At 41.6% G+C, this 23,886-nt stretch overlaps 1 protein-coding gene across 19 annotated transcripts in view; it reads left to right on the top strand.

Annotated features, from left to right (window-relative positions):
• LOC138762153 (myosin-IIIb-like) overlaps positions 1-23,886 on the top strand; it is a 550,501-nt gene that overhangs the window by 272,798 nt on the left and 253,817 nt on the right. For 18 of the 19 annotated variants that reach the window (XR_011356778.1, XR_011356777.1, XM_069935663.1 and 15 more), the window contains one exon: positions 11,262-11,467. Coding sequence is in view for 17 of the 19 variants with exons in the window: in XM_069935663.1 (XP_069791764.1) it covers positions 11,262-11,467 (206 nt within the window). In the remaining 2 variants the exon portion in view is untranslated. Of the gene's footprint in view, positions 1-11,261; positions 11,468-11,570; positions 13,631-23,886 lie in introns of those variants that run through there. The other variant, XM_069935665.1, reaches the window with a different exon arrangement.

Genomic DNA, 23,886 nt, shown 5'->3' with positions numbered 1-23,886 from the left:
ACTTCAAAAGTTTAAGATCCCAAAACTCCAAATATTTCAATCCGAAAAGACGATCCCCCAAATGTTACGGGGCTCTGAGGACCCCAAAACCCAGCAGCAATAGAAATTCACCAAGACAAATGGTTACTTAAACAAAAGTAACTTAATTTTCTTTAAACATAAAAACAGGATCATATTTTAACTTATTACTGTTAACTTAACCCCCTTCTGATTCTAAGTGCATGTGTATAAGTTCAGAAAAGTTCTTTGATTCACAGTCCAATCTCACCTCACTCCTCCAAGTTCACTAGTATCAGGCAATTTTTATACTGTGCACAGAATTTAACATATATGAATTTTCACCAAGCCCTGGTACTTAAAGGTAATTGGATTCTGCTCAGGAAGGTTATTGTTGGTTTCAGAGAGAGATGTGTTACTCGTTGGACACACACAAACTTATACCCTCCAAAAAGCCACTTAAGTGCCTTGCTGAAGAAACTTGCCCCATCAGGGTTTTCCAAATGATAACCTCCTCTTTTGCATGTCATCACAGAATTTCTTTTGTGTCTCTTTTTTAAGGTGAAACACTCTAGCCAGATATTTCTCTTGTATGGACCACAAGGGTTTTCAACAGGCTGAACTCAGAACTCACAACCTGTCTTCAAAATGGGGTTTAAATAAGCTGCTAGCTTGTTGTTGCAGCCTCCAAAAGTCACTGTCAAAACCAGTTCTCTCTCTCTTTTAGAGAAAATGTGTTTTTCTTTTCTCTCTCACTCTCTCTCCCCCATCCCTCCCTCCTTCTATTACCTGACCAGAATTTTTTTTACCCTGCTAATGGACCAACGAACTGTAGTCTTTTATGTTCAACACCAAACTGCGGGTTAAATCAAGAACGATAAAATCCTGAAATGGAGAATCGAGCTCTCCAGCTATAACTATGATATCCTTTACTGGCCAGGCAAGCTCAATGAGCCTCAAGATGCCCTCTCCTGGGGGATGTGCGCCAGCGCTCATCTTGGCTGCTTACAGTCCCTCAACGATGACCTCTACCACCCCAGAGTCATGAGACTGTTCCACTTCATATAAGCTCGGAACCTCCCGTACTCCATCGAGGATGTCAAGTCTCTGACTGTAAACCACAATTCTTCCGGTCCTACAAGTCGCACCTCATCAAAGCCACATGACCCTTTGAACAACTCAGTATCAATTTCATGGGGCTCCTTCCCTTGTCCCACAGGAATGTCTTATTTCCTCAATGACATCGACGAGTTCTCCAGATTCCCCTTTGCCAACCCCTGTCCCAAAATAACCTCAGCCACCATCGTCAGGGCACTCCACAGCATATTCACCCTCTTTGGGTACCCAAACTATATTCATCGTGATTGGGGGGGTCCTCTTTCATGAGCGATGAGCTGCTGCAGTACCTGTTGGCTAGAGGCATAGCCACTAGTAGGACCACAAGCTCCACCCCAAGGGGAATGGCCAGGTAGAGAGAGAAAATGCCACCATTTGGAAGGCAGCCCTCCTGGCCCTTAAGTCAAAAGTCCTGGCAGTGTCCTATTGACAGGAAGTCCTACCAGAAGCACTCCATGCCATCCGATCCCTCCTATGCACCGTTACCAACTTGACCCCACATGAACACGTTTTCCTTCTCCAGGAGGTCGGTGACTGGAACCACACAGCCTCCCTGGCTCTCATTTCCAGAACCCGTCCTGCTGTGGAAACATGTGAGGGGTCATAAGACCAAGCCGTTGGTCGAAGAGGTGCAACTACTGCACGCCACCCCTCAATATGCCTATGTGCTGTATCCTGACAGCCATGAGGACATAGTCCCTGTCTGGGTCCTGGCGCGTGCTGGAGACCCCTACCCACTCCCCATCCAGCCAACCCAGATCCTACCTACACCCACATCGCTCCCCTCAGGGATTCAGTGCAGGTTAGTGACACATCCTGGGCACCCATACCACATGCCCCAAACCCCCTTCCAGTTGCTCTGACCATCATAACTGCCCCCTCATACAACCAAACCCCATCTCCTACAGAGATAATCCTATCTCCCTAGCCTCAAGACACACAACTACCACCTGAGCTGATCAGCACAGAGGCAGAGGAGACCACCTAACCAGCTGAGCCTCTAGGATTTTAACCTAGCGGTGTTTTGATTTAAAGAGGGGATGAATATGGTGATATGTATATACTGCTGTGTATAAGTGATTGGCCTGCCCACTGATGACTCGCTCCCTAGTAACTCCTCCCCTTGTGACCTGGCCATAAAAATTGACCTCCCTACCCCTATTCATTCATTTGAGCACATGGAGTCGGGCCAATCTAAAGTGTATTAAAGTCTATTGTTTCTCACTCTCAGTCTTTGGAGTCATTGATAGAGCGTATCACTCCCACAATTCGAAATGCACTGGGTGTTGTAGGTTAATTGCGTATAATTCGGGGGTATGGGTTTATTGGGCAAAATGGCCTGTTACTTTGCTGTAAGCTAAATTTTTTCAAATTTAAAATTTGAATGGTGCTATGTCACAGAAGAGGAGTTTCTGGATGCCTTAAAGCTCAGGAAGGCAGATAAATGGCCAAGACCTGCATATGTATCCTAAGACATTATAGGAAGCTGGGGAAGAAATTGTGGTGGCCATTGAGGGTTATTTGATTCATCATTAACCATGGGTAAGGTGCTAGAAGACTGGAGGGTGGCTAATATTGTGCCTTTAAGAAAGACTGCAAGAATATGCAAGGCAACTACAGGTTGGAAAAGAATGTGGTGGAGCTGCTGTAACAATCGCGTCATCACTGGTGCAGATCCAGAAGAGTGGAGCACAGCATTACTCTGCAAGTTCCTACCTCCTGGTCTTAATGCCAATGGCTCTGTATCGGCTTAAATGGCATGTTAAAGCAGCTGACGGTGATTTTTTAAAAATCCTGCAATCACTGGATCTGCGCCCAAGATGGTGGCGCCTTGGGGCTGAAGGATTCCTTATTGCATCAGAGGTTTGGATCTGAATCTTGGGTTACCGATGGATCGAACAGGAGTCAGTGCAACTGAAGATGCTGCCGGAGCACTGGAGGTAAATCCATGGACATTCAGTGACTCTGAAGGGATTCTCTTATGCTTCTCTTTCCCCTATTGTTTTGTTTAACTGTTTATTTTATTTTTTTTCACACTGTGAACCATATCAATCAAAATACATACAAACATTTCCCTCTTAAATATACACAGTGGCATTTTCTCCCCTTTTTCCCCCCTACCTTCCCTCCCCCTTCCCACCCCTCCCCTCCAAACCCATTAAATGTTCAAGATATACAATACAATAAAACCACTAAACAATGAAAATAAACAAGAAAATTGTGTCATCTACTTTTACATACTGGATCAAGTCATTTTGGCTTCTTATCATTTTAGGGGGTGGAGGTCCGAGGCAAGCCCTCTTTGTTATGTTCCATGTATGGTTCCCAAATTTGTTCAAATAATGTGACTTTATTTTAAAAATTATATGTTATTTTTTCCAATGGAATTCATTTCCACGTACCATTGCTGTACTCTCAGGCTCTCTTCTGATTTCCAAGTTGACATTATACATTTTTTTTGCTACAGCTAAGGCTATCATAATAAATCTTTTTTGCGCTTCATCGGTTTGAGGACTAATTCTTTTCTTCTTATATTACTTAGAAGAAAGATCTCTGGATTTTTTGGTATGTTGCTTTTTGTTATTTTATTTAATACCTGATTTAGATCTTCCCAAAACTTTTTCACTTTCTCACATGCCCAAATTGCATGTATTGTTGTTCCCATTTCTTTCTTACAGCAAAAACATCTATCTGATAATGTTGGATCCCATTTTTTAAACTTTTGGGGTGTGATGTATAACCTGTGTAACCAATAATACTGTATCATGCGTAACCTTGTGTTTATTATATTCTTCATAGTTCCAGAGCATAACTTTTCCCATGTTTCATTTTTTGTCTTTATGTTTAAATCTTTTTTCCACTTTTGTTTGGGTTTATAGCTTATTTCATCATTTTCCTTCTCTTGCAGCTTGATGTACATGTTCGTTATAAATCTTTTTATTATCATTGTTTCTGTAATCACATATTCAAAGCTGCTTCCTTCTGGTAATCTCAGTCTGTTTCCCAATTTATCCTTTAAGTAGGTTTTCAATTGATGGTATGCAAACATTGTACCATGAGATATTCCATATTTGTACTTCATTTGTTCAAATGTTAATAAATTATTTCCCAAAAGACAATTTTCTATTCTTTTGATTCCTTTTCTCTCCCATTCTCTAAAGCAGGGGTGTCAAACTCAAATTCACGGAGGGCCAAAATTAAAAACTTGGACTAAGTCGAGGGCCGAACTAAATATTTATTGAAAATTTACAACAACATCTGCATGTTTTCTCTTCTTTCAACATATGTAATGTTAAACTTTAGGATATAACTTTAGGAGGATAATGTTACAGGTCAGGAGTAGGTAGCTCAAGTTCACCCTTTGCTTGACCTGAGGGAAACCTATTTGGTCCCTGTGGAGATGTAGTCAGCATTCACAGGCTGTGTCCATTTTGGCCTGCATCAGGACTCAATTTCCTGCTCACTCCTCAGGCTCTAGGCCTCTATTCACCCTCGACCCACCATCCTTCTACCTGACCAGTCCTTTACCCAACCTCTACTCACCCCTCACTCCACTCGCTCTGCCTCTACCCACCCCATCCTATACACGCCCCTCTACTGCCTCTCCCCTCAACCTGTTCCTCCCTCTACCCATCTCTCACCCTCTAATCACCCCTCCCCTACTCACCCTGCCCCTCCCCTTTTACCTCTTCCCTATCCACCCCTCCTTCTACTCATCCCTCCCTCTAACTGCCCCTCGCACCACCATAACTTCCCCTGCCCATTACTCCTCACCTACACCCTCTGCCCACCCCTGCTTACCCACCCACTCAGGCCCAGCGCGCTACCGATCAGCCTTTGCGGAACAGCGGGGGCCGTGCGCAGCCTCCCATGTCCGTCGCGCCGACAGGAAATCACAGGCGCTTGCCAATCCGCCGCACCGCTCGACAGGTGGGAGAAGTGACTGGTTGTGTGGGGAGCCTTCCAACTGGCTTGCCGGCTGATGACATCGACAGACTTCTCATGTTACAATTTTGTTTTCCCTGTTCTCAAAGTTTGCACGGTCAACCTGCAACACTCTTGCTCCCTCTGCGTCCCGTGGATCTGATGCCCGGGTGTTGTTAGGATTCCCAGCAGAAGGTTTGTGGAACTTTACCATACTGGATTCCTTTTTGAGAATATTCTGGCCATCTTTTAAGGGGGGTGGTTTTAGGGGAGAGGGGATAGTTAGGGGGTGGGGAAGGATGTGCAATGAAGGGGGAGGATGGTGGGGGTGACATTACCAAAAAACAGCATCGGCTCTCGCTGCAGGGCGGGCCACCTCTAATACATTTTTGAAATGATCTTGCGGGCCAAATATAATTATATATATGGGCCAGAGTTTGACATGTGTGCTCTAAAGGAAAGGTTATCTATTGTAAAAGGGATTAGCTGATTTTGGGTCAATAATAATTTTGGTAGTTGGTAATTTGTTTTTTTCCTTTCTAAATGAATCTTCTTCCATATATTGAGTAACTGATGCAATACTGGTGAGCTTTTATATCGCACCAGCTTTTCATCCCACTTATAAAGTATTTGTTCTGGTACCTTCTCCCCTATTTTATCTAGCTCTATCTTAGTCCAATCTGGTTTTTCCCTTGTCTGATAAAATCTGATAAATACCTTAATTGTGCTGCTCTATAATAATTTTTAAAGTTTGGTAACTGCAAACCACTTTGGTTGTACCACTCTGTTAATTTATCTAAAGCTATCCTAGGCTTCCCCCCTTTCCATAAAAATTTTCTTATTATTCTCTTTAGTTCATTGAAGAATTTCTCTGTTAAGAGTATTGGTAACAATTGAATCTTTCCCCTATTGCTAAGGATGCCAGGCAATGCTCATGGTGACATTTTGTTTTCCTTACAACAGACAAAAGTTGAAAGATATCATGTATATTACATTTTTAATGTATTTTACGTGACAATAAAAGGAACCTTTGAAGCTTTGAACCTTTGATTAATGACACTTGTGGGCAATGTTCCCTCTATTTTTAGCAGTCAAATTGTGCAAAAATCTTGCGTTGTACAATTTTTTTTTCTGGGACAAAAGTATGTGCGCACTGAATGCTTCTGCAAATGCAAACTTGAAATTGTTTCAAGAAAATTTTGGCACAGCCTATCTCTCATGGCTAATAAAACAGTATTGGCATGTGTTTAAAACTGATTAAATAGTTCACAGAAACAGGTAAGAGATTATTTTCTGTCAGTATCAATAGCTACATTATTTTAGATAACTAGCCTTTTGTGTGCCCATTAATTTCCTTAGTGCGCTGGTTGCAAAATGTGTGTGCAGTCATAGTGGTCAGAGCAACTGGAAGGGGGTTCAGGGCGTCTGGTATGGGTGCCCAGGATGGTGGTGCCTGTGCTGAGCAGCATACCATGCAGGGTGGCAATCTCCACAGGATCCGTAGACCGGCCCAGAGAACCAGAAATGGGAAGACACTCTTCCCCTCCCATTGTGAAGGATAGACATACGAGATAACCTTACAGCACAGTGACCACAGCAGCAGATAGTGAAGGTCTAGGCAGTTGAAGGACCCACACAGGTGATGGGCCATTGGAGGGAACAGTGCTTGTGGGTAGGTTGCTAGAGTAGATTCTCAGAAATATAATCTATATGCACTTGGAAAGGCAAGGAGCAATTGGGGATTGTCAGAATGCCTTTGAGCATAGGAAATTGTGACTTACAAACCTAGGCTTTATGAAGAGGTGAGCAAGAAGTTTGAGAGGAGCAATCTACCTATATTTGACAAGGTCTCACCTGGTGGGCTGGTCTAGATGGTGTGGGATGCAGAGTGAGCTGGCCAATTTCAGACAGATTTGTGGTAGTGCATGCCTGCTGCTCAGATTTGAGACCCTGTATCACAAGGTGCTGTGCCTGCTGGTTTTTTTAAATCATCTCTGTTAATGATTTGGGTGACAATGTAGGTAGCGTAATTTTAAGTTTGTAGATGATAACAAAATTAGTGGTATAGTTTGCAGTGAGGAAGATTATCTGAGATTACAACGGGATTTAGAAGAACTGGGAAAATGATCCAAGAATGACAGAGATAATTTAACGCCGACAAGGTTTACACAAAAATAATAGAGAAACTCAGCGTGGTTTCTGTAGCAAAGATAAAGATACATAACTGTCATTTTGGCCCTGAGGCCTTCATGAAGATATGAGCAAAATGCCGCCAGGTGTCTGAATAAAATGATTGGGGGAGGGGCAAGGGGAGAAGAACAGGTCCACAGGCAAGAGGTCTTACACAAAAAAAACTGAGAAGTTATCAGGGATAGTATCGTTGTCTGAATGGAAAGGGAAGGAGGTGAAAAATTGGAGGAAATGAAACAGAAGGATAGGGAAGCGAAAGAGGAAGGGAAGTGTTTAGTGGAAACTGGAAAAGTCAATGTTAATGCCATCAGTTGGAGAGTGCCCAGACAGAATATTAGTTCTTGCTCCTCCAATTTACAGGTGGCCTCAGTTTGGCAGTGCATGAAGCCATGGACAGACACATTGGTGTGGGAATGGAGTGTGGAATTGAAATGGTTGGCCACTGGAAGATCCCCGCTATTGCTGTGGACAAAGTGAAGGTGCTCAGCAAAATCTCTCTCAGTCTGCGTCCATTCGCTCTGATGTTGAGGAGACCAGAATGGGAGCACAGGATGCAGTAGATGACTCCCGCAGATTCATAAGTGAAGTGTTGCTTCACTTGGTAAAAATGTTTGGGGCTCAAATGTGGTTGTGAGGGAGAGATGTAGGCACGTATAGCACTTCCTGTGGTCACAGGGGCAGGTACCAAGGCAGCAATTAATGGGAAGGGATGAGTGGATGATGGAGTTACGTACAATGTGGCCCCTGTAGAAGGCAGAGAGGGGAGGAAAAGAAAAGATGTTTCTGGTGGAGGGATCATGTTGTAGATGACAGAAATACATTGGATGTGGAGGCTGGTGGTGTGGTAGGTGAGGACGAAGGGAATCCTGTCCTTGTTGCATGCAGAGACAGAGGGGACCAGAGCAGATGGAAGTCGTGTCACATTGAATTGTAGATCTTATCCTTATAGCAGATACGATAGAGATGGACGAATTGAGAAAAAGGAATAGAATCCTTACAGGGGACAGGGTGTGAAAAGATGTAGTTGAGGTAATTGTGGGAGTTGGTGGGTTTGTAGAAAATCTCTGTAGAAAGTTTGTCTCTCAAAGTGATGATAGAGAGATCGAGAAAGGAGAGAGTGTCTCCAGAGATGGACCAAGTGAATTTGAGGTTGGGATTAGAGGTGGCAGCAAAATGGATAAAGTCGATGAGCTCATCATTGGTGCTTGAAGCAGCATCAATATAGTTGTCAATGTAGTGGAAGAAGACTTGAAGAGCCTTGCCTGTAGCAAGGCTTGTAGCATGGATTGCTCCATAAAGCCAACAGAAAGGCAGCATAGCTGGGACTCCTGCAGGTACCCCTTTGACTTTCAGAAAGTGGGATGAGTCAAAGGAGAAGATATTAAGGGTGAGAACAAGTTCTCCCAAGTAGAGAAGGGTAGTGGTGGAGGGGAACTGTTTGGCTCTGTTGTTGAGAAAGAAACAAGGTCTTTGAGACTTTCGGTATGAGGAATGGAGATGTATAGGGATTGGATGTCCATAGTGAATATGAAGTGGTTGAATTCGAGGAATTGGAAGTAGTTGAAGTGATGGAGAGTATGTGAGGTATTGCAATGTAAATGGGACTGGGGGTGGGGAGGGGGAATGGAGTTGATGTAAAAATGGTGGGGTTGGAGCACACAGAAACAATGGGTTTAGAGAGACAATTGGGTTTATGCATCTTGGGTGGGAAATAAAACCAGGCAGTGGTTGGTCAGTAAACAGCGAGGTTGGAGGATGTGGCAAGAAGATGACTGGAAGAGATGAGGTTAGAGATTTTACGTGAGATGGTGCTTTGATGTTCTTTGGTGGGATCCTGTTGAAGGGGTAAGTAAGAGGAGGTGTCTGAGAGCTGTTGTCTGGCTTTGGCAAGGTAGTGGTCAGTCCGCCATACCACTGCAGCACTCCCCTTGTCTGTGGTTAGATCATGAGGTTGGGATTGGTACAGAGAAAATGGAGGATAGAATAAATGAGGGGAGAGGGGAAGTTGAGACAATTGGTGTCTCAGCAGTAATTGGAAATATAAATATCAGAGCATTCTTTTTTCTGAGCTTTTTTTTCTATTGCACCGTCCCACCCATAGTAACCTATGCCTGTGCTTCTCCCCCTCCCCTCACCATTTTATTTGGGTATCTGCTGGACTTTGCTCATACTTTGATGAAGGGCTCAGGCCTGAAACATTGGTTATATATCTTTATTTTTGCTACATAAAGAACGGTGTGACTTGGTGAGTTTCTTCAGCATTCTGTGTAAACTACAATCACAGAGTCTGCAGATTTTTATGTTTACCTTAACTCTGACAAGCGTGTGTGCATTTGTGCTTGCCTGTCAGTAAACTGAAAAGAGTGCAGAAAGATTCACTGGGTCTGGCAGTCTTGAGCTATGAGAGTAAAAACACATCAAAATACTGGAGGAACTCAGCTGTTTTTTCAGCATCCTTAGGAGACAAAGATACATTGCCGACGTTTTAGGCCTGAATCATTCTTTGAGAAACATGCTTATTCCTTGAAGAAGAGCTTTGGTCTGAAATGTCTGTAATAGATTTTTGTCATTTTGGTGTTTTTACTACAATCACAGTGTCTGTAGACTTTCGTGTTTCACTTAAGTTATGAGAGACTGAATAGGGTGTGAGTTTATAGGAGGCTGAGTGGTACATTGTGGAGATGTTTGAAATAATTGCGCACATCGATAAAGTACTTAGCCATTGTCTTTTTCCAAAGGTAGCAGAATCTGAAACAAGAGCACATAGGTTTAAGGTTAAAGGGAATTTGAGAGATACGATTTTAATATAGAGAGTGTTTTATATTTATGGAATGAGCTGTCTGAGGAAGTGGTAGAGGTGGGTACAATTGCAATATTTTTTTTAAATTTTTTTATTTTTCACACTATGAACCATACTAATCAAAATACACACAAACATTTCCCTCTTGAATATACACAGTGTCATTTTTTCCCCTTTTTCCCTCTCCCTTCCCTCCCTCCTTCACCCCCCTCCCTCCCCACCCACTCAACGTTCAACCTATATGATACATTAAACCTATTAAACAGTGTCATCACACAATGAAAATAAACAAGAAATTTGTGTCTTCTACTTTTACATACTGGATCAGTTCATTTTGTCTTCTTCTCCTTCTGTCATTTTAGGCGGTGGAGGTCTGCAGTAGGACTTCTCTGTTGTGTTCCATGTACAGTTCCCAAATTTGTTCGAATACTGTGATGTTATTTCTTAAATTATATGTTATTTTTTCCAATGAAATACATTTATTCATTTCTATGTACCATTGCTGTATTCTCAGACTATCTTCTAATTTCCAGGTTGACATAATACATTTTTTTGCTACAGCTAAGGCTATCATAATAAATCTTTTTTGTGCTCCACCCAAATCGGGTCCAAGTTCTTTACTTCTTATATTACTTAGAAGAAAGATCTCTGGATTTTTTGGTATGTTGCTTTTTGTGATTTTATTTAATTAAAGAATATTTAGACAGGTACTTGGATAGTGACAGTTTGGAGGGATATGGGCCAACTGCAGACAAATGGAACTAGCTTAGCAAGACAACTTCATCAGCATTAAAAAGTTGCACTGTAAGGCCTGTTTCCATGTTGTTAAATTCAATGAAATATATATTTTAAATTATGCAATGAATAATTTAAAATAAAGTAAATTTGCTAACATTTTGAGGGTTTTACCTAAATCTGGTAGAAATCAGAGGGCAGCGTGGCATTAAAAAGGTCAAACACTTATTATGCTTTTCAAGGAGTCCCTTATTCATTTTTTTTGGAGTGGACAGGTTGTATATAACTGGCATATTCTTGAATATATAGGTAAAGTAGGTAAAGATTTAGTTATTTAGCTCTTACCTTTTTTTATATTGGGTGATTTGCACCAAAGGTTGTTAAATGCTTTCTTCAGTTCTGATTATTTTAAATGTTTGCCTTGTCTATAAGGACAATTGATTGGATATATATTAATGATCAGTTGTTCAGATGGATATTATTTTTTTCCATCTAATAGTACTCATTGATGGATCTCCTTTCTAAAATGGTGGTTGGACAACCTCATTTTGTACGTTGCATCAAACCCAATGACGATCGGCAAGCAGGAAAGTTTTTTGAAGAAAGAGTATTGGTTCAACTGCGATACACTGGCATTTTGGAAACCATACGCATTCGTGCTCAAGGATATTCTCATCGTATCCTCTTTGAAGATTTTGTTAAAAGGTAAATAAAAATATTTACTATGCACATTAAGGTTTACAATTTATAAAGTCATTATATTAGCACAAGCAATAACTTTCTTTCTCTGTGTGCACACCACAAATAGAAAGACTTTGCCGTCCTCAGGATCAAGACATTCACAATCTCTGTTGTGCTCCTTCCACAGACTTCTGCACAGAGTAAATTAAAAGCATATTGTGATCTTATTCCAAATAACTAATTGTAGTAAAAATGTTAATAAATGTAATTACACAAAGGCCAAGAGCCAATGGATTCATCAGTACTGCTTGGAAAATTCTCATTACTGGAGTGAGTTCACAAAAATTAGGAAAGAAAGGAAAATATATTTTATCTTCAGAATGCCAAAATAAAAAGCATATGGAGAATTAAGCACAATGTTGGATATGGCTAAGATTTTAAACCAGTATAAATAACATGCAGGTATTTAATGGAGTTTTCTCTATGAAATCTGTGAAGTGGCACCGTGGAGGGTATTAATACTACTGCAATAGAATGCTGTGCAGAATCACTCTGTAACATGGAGACGTACCTAGGCAAGCTGAAATTTGGGTGGTGTGGCCTGAAGGAAACTGCTCTTTACATTATTGTTGATTCAATGCCATAATTTGGCTTGGTGACAGCTTTGGGTTCCCTTTGTGCCCTCTTTCAAATAAAACAATGCTTTTGGCTGCCTCTCCCATTCATTGAAGTAGTGAGTCATAAGGCGCTGCCAAGCTGTGTGAGGAAGACAGAAACTAGGGAAGATAGAACTGCATGGTTTAGCCTGATCTTTTTTCCTTTGTGCTGCACCATTTCCACTCTTGCCTTCTTTTGGTAATGGCTACAATGGATGGTGAAAGTGGCACAGCTGAGAACTCCTAACTTTCAAGAAACTATAAGAATCAGCATCTCTGCAAGATATCAATTTCTATCCCTTGAACTCTGAAATCTCTCAGGATGCTTGAATAATAACGATTCAATGTTAGAAGGTGAATATCGACAACCTTGCCTCTTTTATGAAAATTCAAAAGATGCAGATCACAGTGTGGCAACAATGAGCAGATTTTGCAAACCTTGGTTGGAGTTAATATACAGCAAGGTTTTCTTGAAGGCAATGTTATAAAATGATGACTTTAGCTTACAAAATTTAGAATTTCGAAGGAGAAGGAGGCTTTATAAATTTGATAATGCGTTGAACTAATTATGAATGGCAGTCATTAGAGCTGAAAAATAATTTAAATTAATCAGATTAGTCCTGCAATAAATTGTTCATCGTTATTTTAGAGAAGTCCTATTCATTGAACACCCAAGTTTAAAAAAAGAATCTTAATTGAAGTGCACAGTTTAGGTTATGTGCAGTCACCAAAGCTTCCCACATTTGCTTTCTCAACATTCCACCAATTAGAATGACTCACCTCTGAGTATGTACTTTCAAAAAAAAAATTTTCATGATTAATCTGATCAACATTGTATTGTTTTGCTTTGTCATTTTTTTTTAACTTACACGGTACAACTTTGTGTAGGTGTTAATGCAACTTATGTGGCCATCCTACACATTTTGGAGTAATGGTCTTTGCATAATTTCAGTATTGCTTATGGATCCAAGTGAGTACATCACCTTCCAGTGTGAAGTTATCTCTGACTAACCAATATCATCTGATCGCTGGCTGTGCTTGTTTCCCAAATTAAGTTTCCAAGTTAAATAATATGTGGAATATCATTTAATCTTACACAGCAAAATATATAGTGTTGGTTTATTTGAAAAATGTTGGTTTGTAGGTATTTGTTGATTGATCACATACTACCTAATGTACTTAATTATTTTTGGAATCTTCATATGTTTATAAGTATAATTGTCAGTTGGATATCAAAACATTTATGAAGACAACCATTCTTTTGTGAACAAATTAAAGGGATAATTTGATTTTTTGCTTAATTGGTGCACCATTGATAACTTTCAGTCTTTTTTCTTCTGATATAATCTGCAAATTGTGTCACAGGGAGAATTAACTGTGTTAAGTGTTTGTTCAGCTTGCTACGTACCAGCATTTTGGTTAAAAATCATCAAGTCTAGATCTAAAAAAAATTTGAGCTGAAAAAAGGAACTGATTAAATGCATATTTGTATCACCTGTTCAATGGGATGTTTTATTAAAAAAAATTTGATTGATGCCTTAACTTTTATAACTTCTTATTTTGAGCTTTGATGATTTAGAGAGTTCCATATAAAGCACAATAAATAGATTTTGAGAGGTTTTGCTGGAGGACTGAAAAATTGCATATGTTAGACTGATTTATAAAAAAGATATTTTGATAATCCCATTAACTAGAGATTAACCAGTTTATACTGGTGATTGGGGAAAACTGTTGAAACAATGATCAAGGACAGAATTAACAATTACTTGAAAAAAAAGTGTGGATTGAACAGAGAAAGCCATTATGCATTTGTTGAAAGCAAACAAGAAATTCTGCAAATGCAGCAGGTCAAGGTAGTACACAAATGTGCTGAAGAAACTCGGCAGGTCACACAACATTCAGAGGAGGTAAAAGGTAGAATCAAAATTTATTCTCATGAATATGTCATGAAATTTATTGTTTTGTGGCAGAATTACAGAGAAAAATTTCTATACTGTAAATTACATTTAATAATATAAATAAATTAATGCATGAGAAAGTGACGAAGTGTCAGTAGTTCAGAAATCTGATGGCAGAGGGGAAGAAGCTGTTTCTGTACCATTGGGTGTTTGTCTTTGGACTCCTGTACCTCCTTTCTGATGATAACAATGAGTGGTGAGGGTCCTTGAGGATAGAGACTGCTTTTTTCCAGACACTGCCTCTTGGAGATGGTCGACAAGATTGTCAGGCCAGATCCCTTCATCAGGACTTGTTGAAGACAAACTTTGTCCAAAAGTGTGGTTTTTTTTTGTTGTTGTTGATGAACTATCAGAGGGAACAAGAAAATGTGGATGATTAGGTACATATGAGTGAGATTAGGGAGTGTTCAGGGCCAACGTGTTCCTTTTAGAGTGCAGGGCAAGGATAGCAATATTAAGGAACCTTGGATGATTGGGGATCAAGTAGGATGAAGGCATTTAGTGTGCTTGCCTTCATCAGATTGGGTACTGTTACACTTCCCAGCAGCAATTGGGAGGCACACAAACAAATGGGTTAAGTTTAACACAAAATTTATTAACAAACTAGAATTAACCCAATAAACTTAACATCCAAGCACCAGCCTTAATGACAACTCTATATAAACAACAGACTATACAGAATATGTGGAAAAATCCCAGACCATTACAGCCCAGGCTGAAATGCCCCAAAAATCACCAAGATTCCCAAAACAAAACCCCTATGTCAAGTCTGTCAGTCAAGAAGGAACAGCTCACAGATCTGGTCTCTAGGCTTGGGGTTATTTATTTCCTTGCCCACTGGTCTTTTAGTTTGAGGCTGTATCCAAATGACCGTTGTCCCTACAGACTTTTAATCCTGTTATTTTTTTTTATGTTAACTGTTCTTTTATAACCTTAATATACAAAAGACATGTACCATTGGTTAACACAACTACTGAGCTAAATACTGTATCTAAAACTACAAGATCAAATTTCAAAGCTTCAAACTGAGCCTGCACAAAGTGTAAGATTGAGGTAAATACACTTTTAATCCTGTTAGAGGAACACAAGACTGCCTTGAGGTTAGAATGTGGCCACACCACCCTTTACTTCCTTTACTCAGGAATTTTCACAATAACCTCCTGGTCACCATATGCCTCCAAAGCCCTCTTTAGGGTTAACAAGTGACTTTCTGTCAACCGAGCCCTCTTCTTTGGACACCTTGTCTTGAGAAGTCCTGTGACTCCTGTCATATGAAGTCCTCCTCTTGAAAGAGGACAGGAGAGATATTGGTCAGTCCCGCACACACTCTGCATATCAGAGTTTCCCAAATTGCTGTCAGGACAATAGTGTTGACAGCCATGGACAAAATAGCTTGGTCTTCCTTTTCCCACTGAAACTACTGGGTGAGCTACTGACATACAGCTCCAGACAGCAGTGCTAGCACCTGTAAACAAAGCAACTCAACGTGTGGCTTGCTGAAGCTGCTGGGTGAGCACTCACCATCAGACCAACTGTCTGGGTACTGCAGTCCAATCCACCGACCAACCCCTTCAAAACTAGCACACGGGTTTTTTAACTACCCACCACTGACTCCAGCTCTCCCATTGGTAGAGAGAAGTTAACAGCTGCAGGCTCACTGTCCTGCGAGCCCATGGACATCAGCGCGTGGTTCCCATGCTTTGACGGTTGTCAAAATTCCCTAGTGGAAGCCCAGTGCTACTGAAGCTCCTAGCAGCAGTCAAATCCCCAGCAGCAAGTTCAGCCCTTTGACAGCTATCAAAGTCCTTTAGTGGTAGGCAGTGTTACGACAGCATTTAGCAGCTGTCAAATCCCCTCAATAGGTTTAGTTCTGTCCTCAATCAAAAATAAAATTGTCGAAGGTCCATAACAGTACTGAGTACCAGAGTTGGGATATCATGCTTGGAATATAGTGTACAGTTCTGGTTGCTTATGAGATGGATGCCATTAAGCTGGATTGATGCAGAAAAGATTCACAAGATGTGACTAGGTCTGGAGGGCTTGAGGTATAAGAAGGGACTAGGTAGGCTTTTTTTGCCATGGGCAACAAAATACTGAGGAGTAAACTTATGGAGGTATATAAAGTCATGAGGGGCATTAATAATGCAAATAGTGGCAATCCTTTTCCCAAAAATGAAAGTCTAAAATTAAAGGACATAGATTTACGGTTAGAGGTGAAATATTTAAAGGGGACCTGAGCAGCAAACTTTTCCACACAGATGTGATGGTATGTGGAACAGGCTGCCAAAGGAAATGGTAGAAGTTGGTACAATTATAATGTTTAAAAGTCATTTGGGGAAGTACATGGATAGGAATGGTATAGAAGGATATGAGCTAAATCCAGGGAAATACTTGGCCTGCATGGACAAGTTGGGCTGAAGGACCTGTTTCCATGATGTATAACTCTGTCTTCTGAACATTCAAGAAGGCACCTGATGAGGTTCCACATAGAGTATATGTATCATGGATACTCAGTTGAGAAACATAAAACCAAAAGTTTCAGAGAAATGCTTTTGGATAAGTGGTAAGTGTACAATTGAGTCAGTGCTGAGAACCTCTGCTTCACCTAATTTATAATAATGACCTGTATGGGTGCACAGGGTGCAATTTTCAAACTTGTGTTTGACACAAAACATGGAGGAGAAGTCAGCTGTGAGAATGACACAAGTAGACAGAGGCTGTTAAAATGGGTGGATAAATGGGAAATGAAATGTAATGCATGGCAATGTAAGCCATCATGTTTTGGTAGAAGGATCAGTAGAATATGTAAGTGCAAGGAAAAGAGTAGAGTGGTCCCGGTACAATCATGTATCGTTTGTTGAAGGTGGTAGGGTAAATGGAGATGGCAATCAATAATTAAAGATCAGCATGCAAGTGCAAGAAAGCCTTGGTTCAGCAACAACTCAAATATTGCATCCAGGTTTGGATGGTACACCACCGGCCTACCGCAGGGGACAACCTCTGTACCTGCAGGAGTGTACTACCAGCCTGCTGAAGGGAGCAACCTCTGTACCTGCAGGAGTGTAAGGGGACAGGACAACACCTGGCCGGCTGTCAATCAGTCGACCTGAATGGATCAAGCCCCACCCAGTCAGGCGTCAATCACCCTCTGGGATATAAGCCTGCGCTGGCCTCCGAAGTCTCACTCAGAGTTACTGCAGCAACAGCCAGCCTGGCTCTGTGGAAGTCTTTGTTAATTAAAGCCTGTTGTACAGTCTTTACCTTGTGTGAGTCTGGTTCTGTCTAACAGCGCACCACACACACTTGTAGAAAAGATATAAAGGGTTTAAAGAAAGTGCTGAAAATATTTAGTAAACTGATTTTGGAGACTTCATTATGCAAATAAACTGGAGAAGCTTTGCTTGTTACACAATAGATAGTTAATCACTAATCCCTTTGGTGGAGAGAGTCAAGACTGGGAACAGTACGTAAAATAGATTAGGGAATAAAGTATATGCACTGAGTGGTTGGTGCATGAAATATATTGGCATAGGTATTCAGAATGGAGCCTGATAAGTATCTGAAAGGAACAAATTTGAAGGGCTCTGGGGAGAGGACAAGGGACTGGGACAAACTGGAATTGCTCTGATAGAAAGTAGGCACAATCGAGCTCACACTGCAACCAGATCAGCCAGTGTAATGGACAAAAGTACAACTCTCTCTCTGCCTTACGGTAGACAAAAGTTAAAGAATTTTGCATATGTTACATTATAAATGTAGTATTTCATTGACAATAATGGAACCTTTACCTTTAATTTGTAGTATGAATATGATATAACATGCCTCTTTGCTATATTAGTTGACTTTGTATGTAGGATTAATATATTAAACTCAATAAAAAATATTTTAAAAAGAAAAGACAGATTTTAGAGGCCAGAAGAGTCCACAAGATGCCCAGGGTCTGCAGCAACAGAAAAAATGAGAAGGATTTGGAGATAGAGAATGGAAGGAAATCAATCATTTTACTCTTCAGTATCAGAGGTAGCGCAGTTCGAATATACATCCATTTCAAGATACAACCAGTCATCCAGAATGGAATACAGACATATGTCGGCGAGTACCTATAATATGAAGGACCTAAAAAAGTAACAATACGATTTTAATAAGGAATAATGAAAGGTAAATTGAGTTTAACTAATCTAATCCAGTACACTAAAGAGTGAAATTCAGGAGATCACAAACAATCATCAACAGAAAGTAAAAGGTAATCAGCGTTTTGGGCCTGAGTCCTTCTTCAGGAGTGCCGAAAATTATGTCTAAATAAAAAGTGGAGCAGGGAGCTTAGGGGGAGGAACACAAGTTAACAGTTAAGAGGTCATAGGTGGTACAGGTGGGAGGGTAGAAGAGAAAGAAGCTGAGAAGTGATGGCAGAGGGAAAAGAAAGATACCTCACTGATTGGAGAAGGAAAGGATTGGAGTAGGGGGCTAGAAGAAGGGAGACAGAGAGACCATGGAGGGGTGACTGGAAATTGGAGAATTTAATATTGATGCTGTTTTGCAGGAGTTTGCTGAGGTGGATAATAAGGTGATATCCCTCCCATTTGCAGATGGTCTCAATTTGGCAGTAAATGAAGCCATGGACAGACATGTCACTGTGATAATTGGTATGGAATTGTAGTGGTTGGCCACTGCGAGGTCACTGCTGTTGCAGTGGCCTGAGCCAAGGTGTTCAACACAATGATCTCATTGCCTGCGTCCAGTCTCCCCAATGTAGGCCTGATGCTGTAAATGACCCCTACAGATTCTCAAAGGAAGTGTTGATTCACTTGGGAAGACTGTTGGGGGCCCCAAAGAGTGCTGAGGGAGGTGGTGTGAGTGCAAGTGTCAAAGGTAGGTACCAAGTGTGAGTTGATGAGGGGATCATGGAGGGACTGATCCCAACGAATAATGGGGAGGGGAAGATGTGTCTAATGCTGGGATCCCATTGTAGATGGCAGAAATAACTGAGAATTGTATGTTGGATGTGGATGCTGGTGGGGTGGTAGGTGAGTACAAGGGAAGTCTGGGATTATTTCTGTGGAAGGGATGGGGCCATGGTAGATATACAGTGTAGAGCTCGTCGAAAGAACCAAAGACTTGTTGATCCAAACCAAGGCTTTTATTAGCAAAAGACAGGAGATCTTCACAGGTGGCCGACCAGTCCGGAATGATCTGACCTGGCTAGGGACACAACCCTTTAATGCCCAGACAGTAGGCGTGGCTAAGCTCTCAGCCAATCGCTGTAAGCACAGTCATTACATTCTAGATACTGTAACTATATACATTGGTGATAGGTCTGTACTATCACATACAGGAAATAGATAAGAAGCAGGTGAGGGTTGACTGAATAGTAGTGGAGGGAAGCCACACTTTCTGAAGAAGGAGGACATCTCAGATGACCTTGAATGGAAAGTCTCATCCTAGGAGCAGATGCAGTAGCGACAAGAGAAAGGAAAAGAATCCTTCCAGGACACAGGGTGTGAAGAGTGTAGTCAAGGCAACTGTTGGAATTGATGGGTTTAAAAAGACATCTGAATAGAGAAAGAGAGATCAAGGGAAGAGAGTTACCAGAGATGGACAGAGTGAATTTGAGGTTGGCAGTCACTATTTCAGAGGATCTTTCCTGGACTGAACACGTGAATGTCATCATGAAGAAAGCACTTTAGTTCCTCTACTTTCTCATGAGTTTGCGGAGGTTCAGTATGACATCGAAAACCTTGACAAACTTCTAAAGATATGTTGTGAAAATTGTGATGACCAGCTGCATCACTGCCCAGTATGGGGGTGCACCAATATCACCCTAGTACATCACAGGCAAAACCATTGATAAAATCTACATGGATTGCTGCCTTCGAAGAGCAGCAGCAATTATTGAGGATCCACACCATTCCAGAACATGTTCTGTTCTTACTGATGCCATCAGGTAATAAGTATAGATGCCACAAGACTCATGCCACCAAATTCAGGAACAGTTGCTACCCCTCCACCATCAGAGACTCTTACTTTGCACGTTATTTATTATTGAATATCCTTTGCAGTTTGTTTGCACTTCCTTCTTGCTTACATCTCTCTCTTTTGTGTACATTTCTTCATTGGAGTATAGTTTTTTTGGACTATCGATGAGTAGACATTCTGCCTGGCCTGCAGGAAAAAGAAATGTCAGGGTTGTATGCAGTATCATGTATATACTCTGACAATAAATCTGAACTTTGAGGTCAGTGGAAGTTGGCAGCAAAGTGGATAAAATCGACAAAGTCATCATGGGTGCAGTAGACAGCAGCAACGTTGTTGTCAATGTAATAGATAAAGAGTTGGGGAGCCTTATTTTGGGTGGGGTTGCAGCATGGATTGCTCCACATATTCAATGAAAGGACAGGCATAGCTGGGACCTATGCAAATGTCTACACCTTTGGTGAAGTAAGTGGGATGAGCCAAGGGAGAAGTTATTGAGAGTGAGTATTAGTTGTGCCAGCCCAGGCAGCTGGAAGTTGCGAGTGATGGAGAATGTGTGAGATATCCTGGATGTAGATGGGAAGAGACTGGACCAACGGGGACAAAATAGAATCGAGGTATGATGACTCTGGTTCAGTAGGAGAGGAACATGTGGTCATAATGATTTTAACAGAGCCATTGAGTTTGTGAATCTGAGGGAGGAGGTAGAACTGAGCAAAATGTGGTTGGGGGACAATGAAATTAGATGCTGTGGAAGGGAGATAAGAAGAAATCATGAGGTCAATGATGGTGTGGGATATAGTGCTCTGATGTTTTTTGGTGGGGTCGTGTTCAAGAGGTAAGTAAAAGGAAATGTCTGAGAGCTGTTGTCTGGCATCAGCAAATAGAGGTCAATGCACCAGACTACAACAGCTCTTGTCTGTAGGTTTGATAGTGAGGTTGGGGTTGGCATTGAAAGAATAAAGAATTCAAGCTTTTAAAATGTAACATACAAGATTGGAATGCATGGAATTTTGGGGTAAGTGACTGGCAACAATTTAAAGTAGTTAGTCAACAGAACACAGAGGGTAAAAATAAATGGATCCTCATCAAGTTGCAAGTCTGTGACTGGTGGATATGACAGGGCCTCAATTATTTACAATCTCAATCAACAACTTGCTGAGAGGGAGCAGAAGTAATTTTTTAAAGTTTGCTAATGTCATGAAACTAAGTAGTAATTTGAGCAATGATGAGAATGCAAAGAGCCTATAATGGAATGTAAACAAGCTAGGTTTGTGGGCAATGACGTGGTAAATAGGGTACAGTGTGAAAAAAGTTACTTGCTTTGATAGGAGCAAAATAGAAATACTGATTTTTTTTTAATGGTGACAGGTGTACAAGGTTCCCTTGTGAAAAAGTGACTGAAAACTAAAATGTCAGGACAACAGGCAGTTAGGGAAGTAAATAGTCTGTCCTTTATAGCAAGAGGATTTGTGGAAAACACAGTGATACTGCAGATGTTAAAACCTCATCTGGAGTATGATATATAGTTTTGATCACTATATCCAATGGAGGGAGGGAGGGAGTTTTGCAAAGCTTAGCTAGATTGGTTCCTCAGATAGTGGGTTTGTTATGTGAGGAAAAAATTGAAGAAGCTAGAACATGTATTTTGTAGAATTTAGAAGAAAGAGCAGCGACTCCATTGAAACATATAGATACTCAGAGCTCATCTGGGTGGAGTCTGGAATGAGAAGTTGGTCACAAATACGTGGTTTAGGGCTGAAGCAGAAAATATTTTTCAGGCACAGGGTGGCAATTATTTTTAATTCTCTACTTGGGTGAGTGGTGATATGACCACTAGCCTAGAGTGGGGGGCAATCTCTGTACCTGCAGGGAGACCACCCAGGGGCTGACTCAATCAGCTGGCCCAAATATAAGCCTGTGCCGGCCCTTCCTGAGCCAGTCACTCAGGAGCCACCACAGCTGAAACTGGCGTGTACAGACTTATAGCAGAATAGAGCCTGTAGTACAGTCTTTTGTGTTTTGTGTCTGCTTGCTGCCTGCGCAGGACGTCGGGACAGGGGCAGCTGGGACATGGACGTCGGGACAGTGGGGGAGAAAGGGGCTGGAGCGACTGGTGGGGGAGAAGGGGGCAGGAGTGACCAGTGGGAGAGAAGAGGGCTGGAGTGACTGGCAGGGGAGAAAGGGGCTGAAGCGACCGGTGGGTGAGTACGGGAGCTGGAGCGGCCGGCGGGTGAGTACGGGGGTTGGAGCGGCCGGCGGGTGAGTACGGGGGCTGGAGCGGCCGGCAGGGGAGAAGGGGGCTGGAGCCACGTGGGACATCCCCGCGCTGATAGTCTGTCCCAGCTAACAATCAGCCATCCTAACTTGACAGCCCAAGGGACAGGTGCCAGAGTGCGCTCAGTTCCGCAGCTGTCCCTTCAGGTGGCCAGCACTGCGCTTTTAGCGCTGCCACCTGAACGGCAAGTCAAAGGACCACTTCCTCTTCTTCAGGTGCATTCTTAGTGGAGAATGCATCTGAAGAAGCCTTGTGGCAACAAATTCCACAGATTTACCACCCTCTGCCTGAAATTCCTCTGCATCTCTGTTCTCAGTGGGCGCCCTTCAATCTTGAAGTTGTGCCCTCTTGTCCTAGACTCTCCCATCATGAGTAACAACCTTTCTACATCCACTCTGTCCATATATTTTCAATGTTTAAAATGTTTCAATGAGATCTCTCTCTCTCTCTCTCTCTCTCTCTCTCTCTCTCTCTCTCTCCCTCCCCCACCCCAATTCTCCTAAATTCCAACAAGAACAGATCAAGAACTGACAATCACTCCTCATGTGATAACCCTTTCCAATGTCAGTACATCCTTTCTTAATTGAAGAGCCCAAAAATATTCACAATGATCCGTGAGGTCTCACATCACATCCCCAGTCTTACATTCTATTCCTCTTGAAATGAATGCCAGCATTGCACTTGCCTTTTTCACCACCAACTCAGCATGTAAGTTTACCTTCAGGCTATCCTGTATGAGGTCTCACAGGTCCCTTTGTATCTGGGATTTTTCAATTTTATTCCCATTTTTTTAAAAAAGTGGTTTTTATCAAAGTGCATAACTGTACACTTTCTGACATTATATTTCATTTGACACCTCTGCCCATTCTCCTAATACAAGTCCTTCTACAGCCTCCCTGTTTCCTCATAATTTCCTGCATGTCCACCTTATTTATTTATTTAGACATACAGCACAGTAATGGGCTATTTCAGCCCATTAACCCATGCCACCCAATGACATCAGGTTAACCTACAGTATGTTTCAAATGTTGGGAGAAAACTGGAGCCCCCAGGGAAAACCCACACAGACACATGGAGAACATACAAACTCCTTACAGACAGCAAGGGATTCGATCAGTCTTGATTGCTGGCACTGTAACAACAATGTGATAACTGCTGCGCTAGCCATTAAGCCTGAAAACTTGGCCCCAAAGCCATTCATTCCATAATCCAAATCATTTATATATAACAAAAAAAAGAGCAGCCCCAATACTAACCCTTGAGGAACACCATTAGTAACTGGCAGCCAACCAGAATATGATTCCTGTATTCCGACTCTTTGCTTCCTGCCAATCTGCCAATATTAGTGTATTTTCTATTGTACCATGGGCTCTTATCCTGTGAAGTAGTGTCATGTGCTGCACCTTGTCAAAGGCTTTCTGAAAACCCAAATACACATCATTCACTGCATCTCCTTTGTCCAGTCTGCTTGTCACTTTCATTTTTTCAAAGAATTCCATTAGGTTTGTCAAGCAGGATTTTTCCTTAAGGAAACATGCTGGCTTTGGTCTATCTTGACATGGGTCTCCAAGTACTCTGTAA

This window comes from Narcine bancroftii, chromosome 4 (assembly GCF_036971445.1).
Source record: "Narcine bancroftii isolate sNarBan1 chromosome 4, sNarBan1.hap1, whole genome shotgun sequence".
NCBI lineage: Eukaryota > Metazoa > Chordata > Chondrichthyes > Torpediniformes > Narcinidae > Narcine > Narcine bancroftii.
Note: the sequence above shows the minus strand (reverse complement) of the source record. Positions and strands in the feature narration are given on the sequence as shown.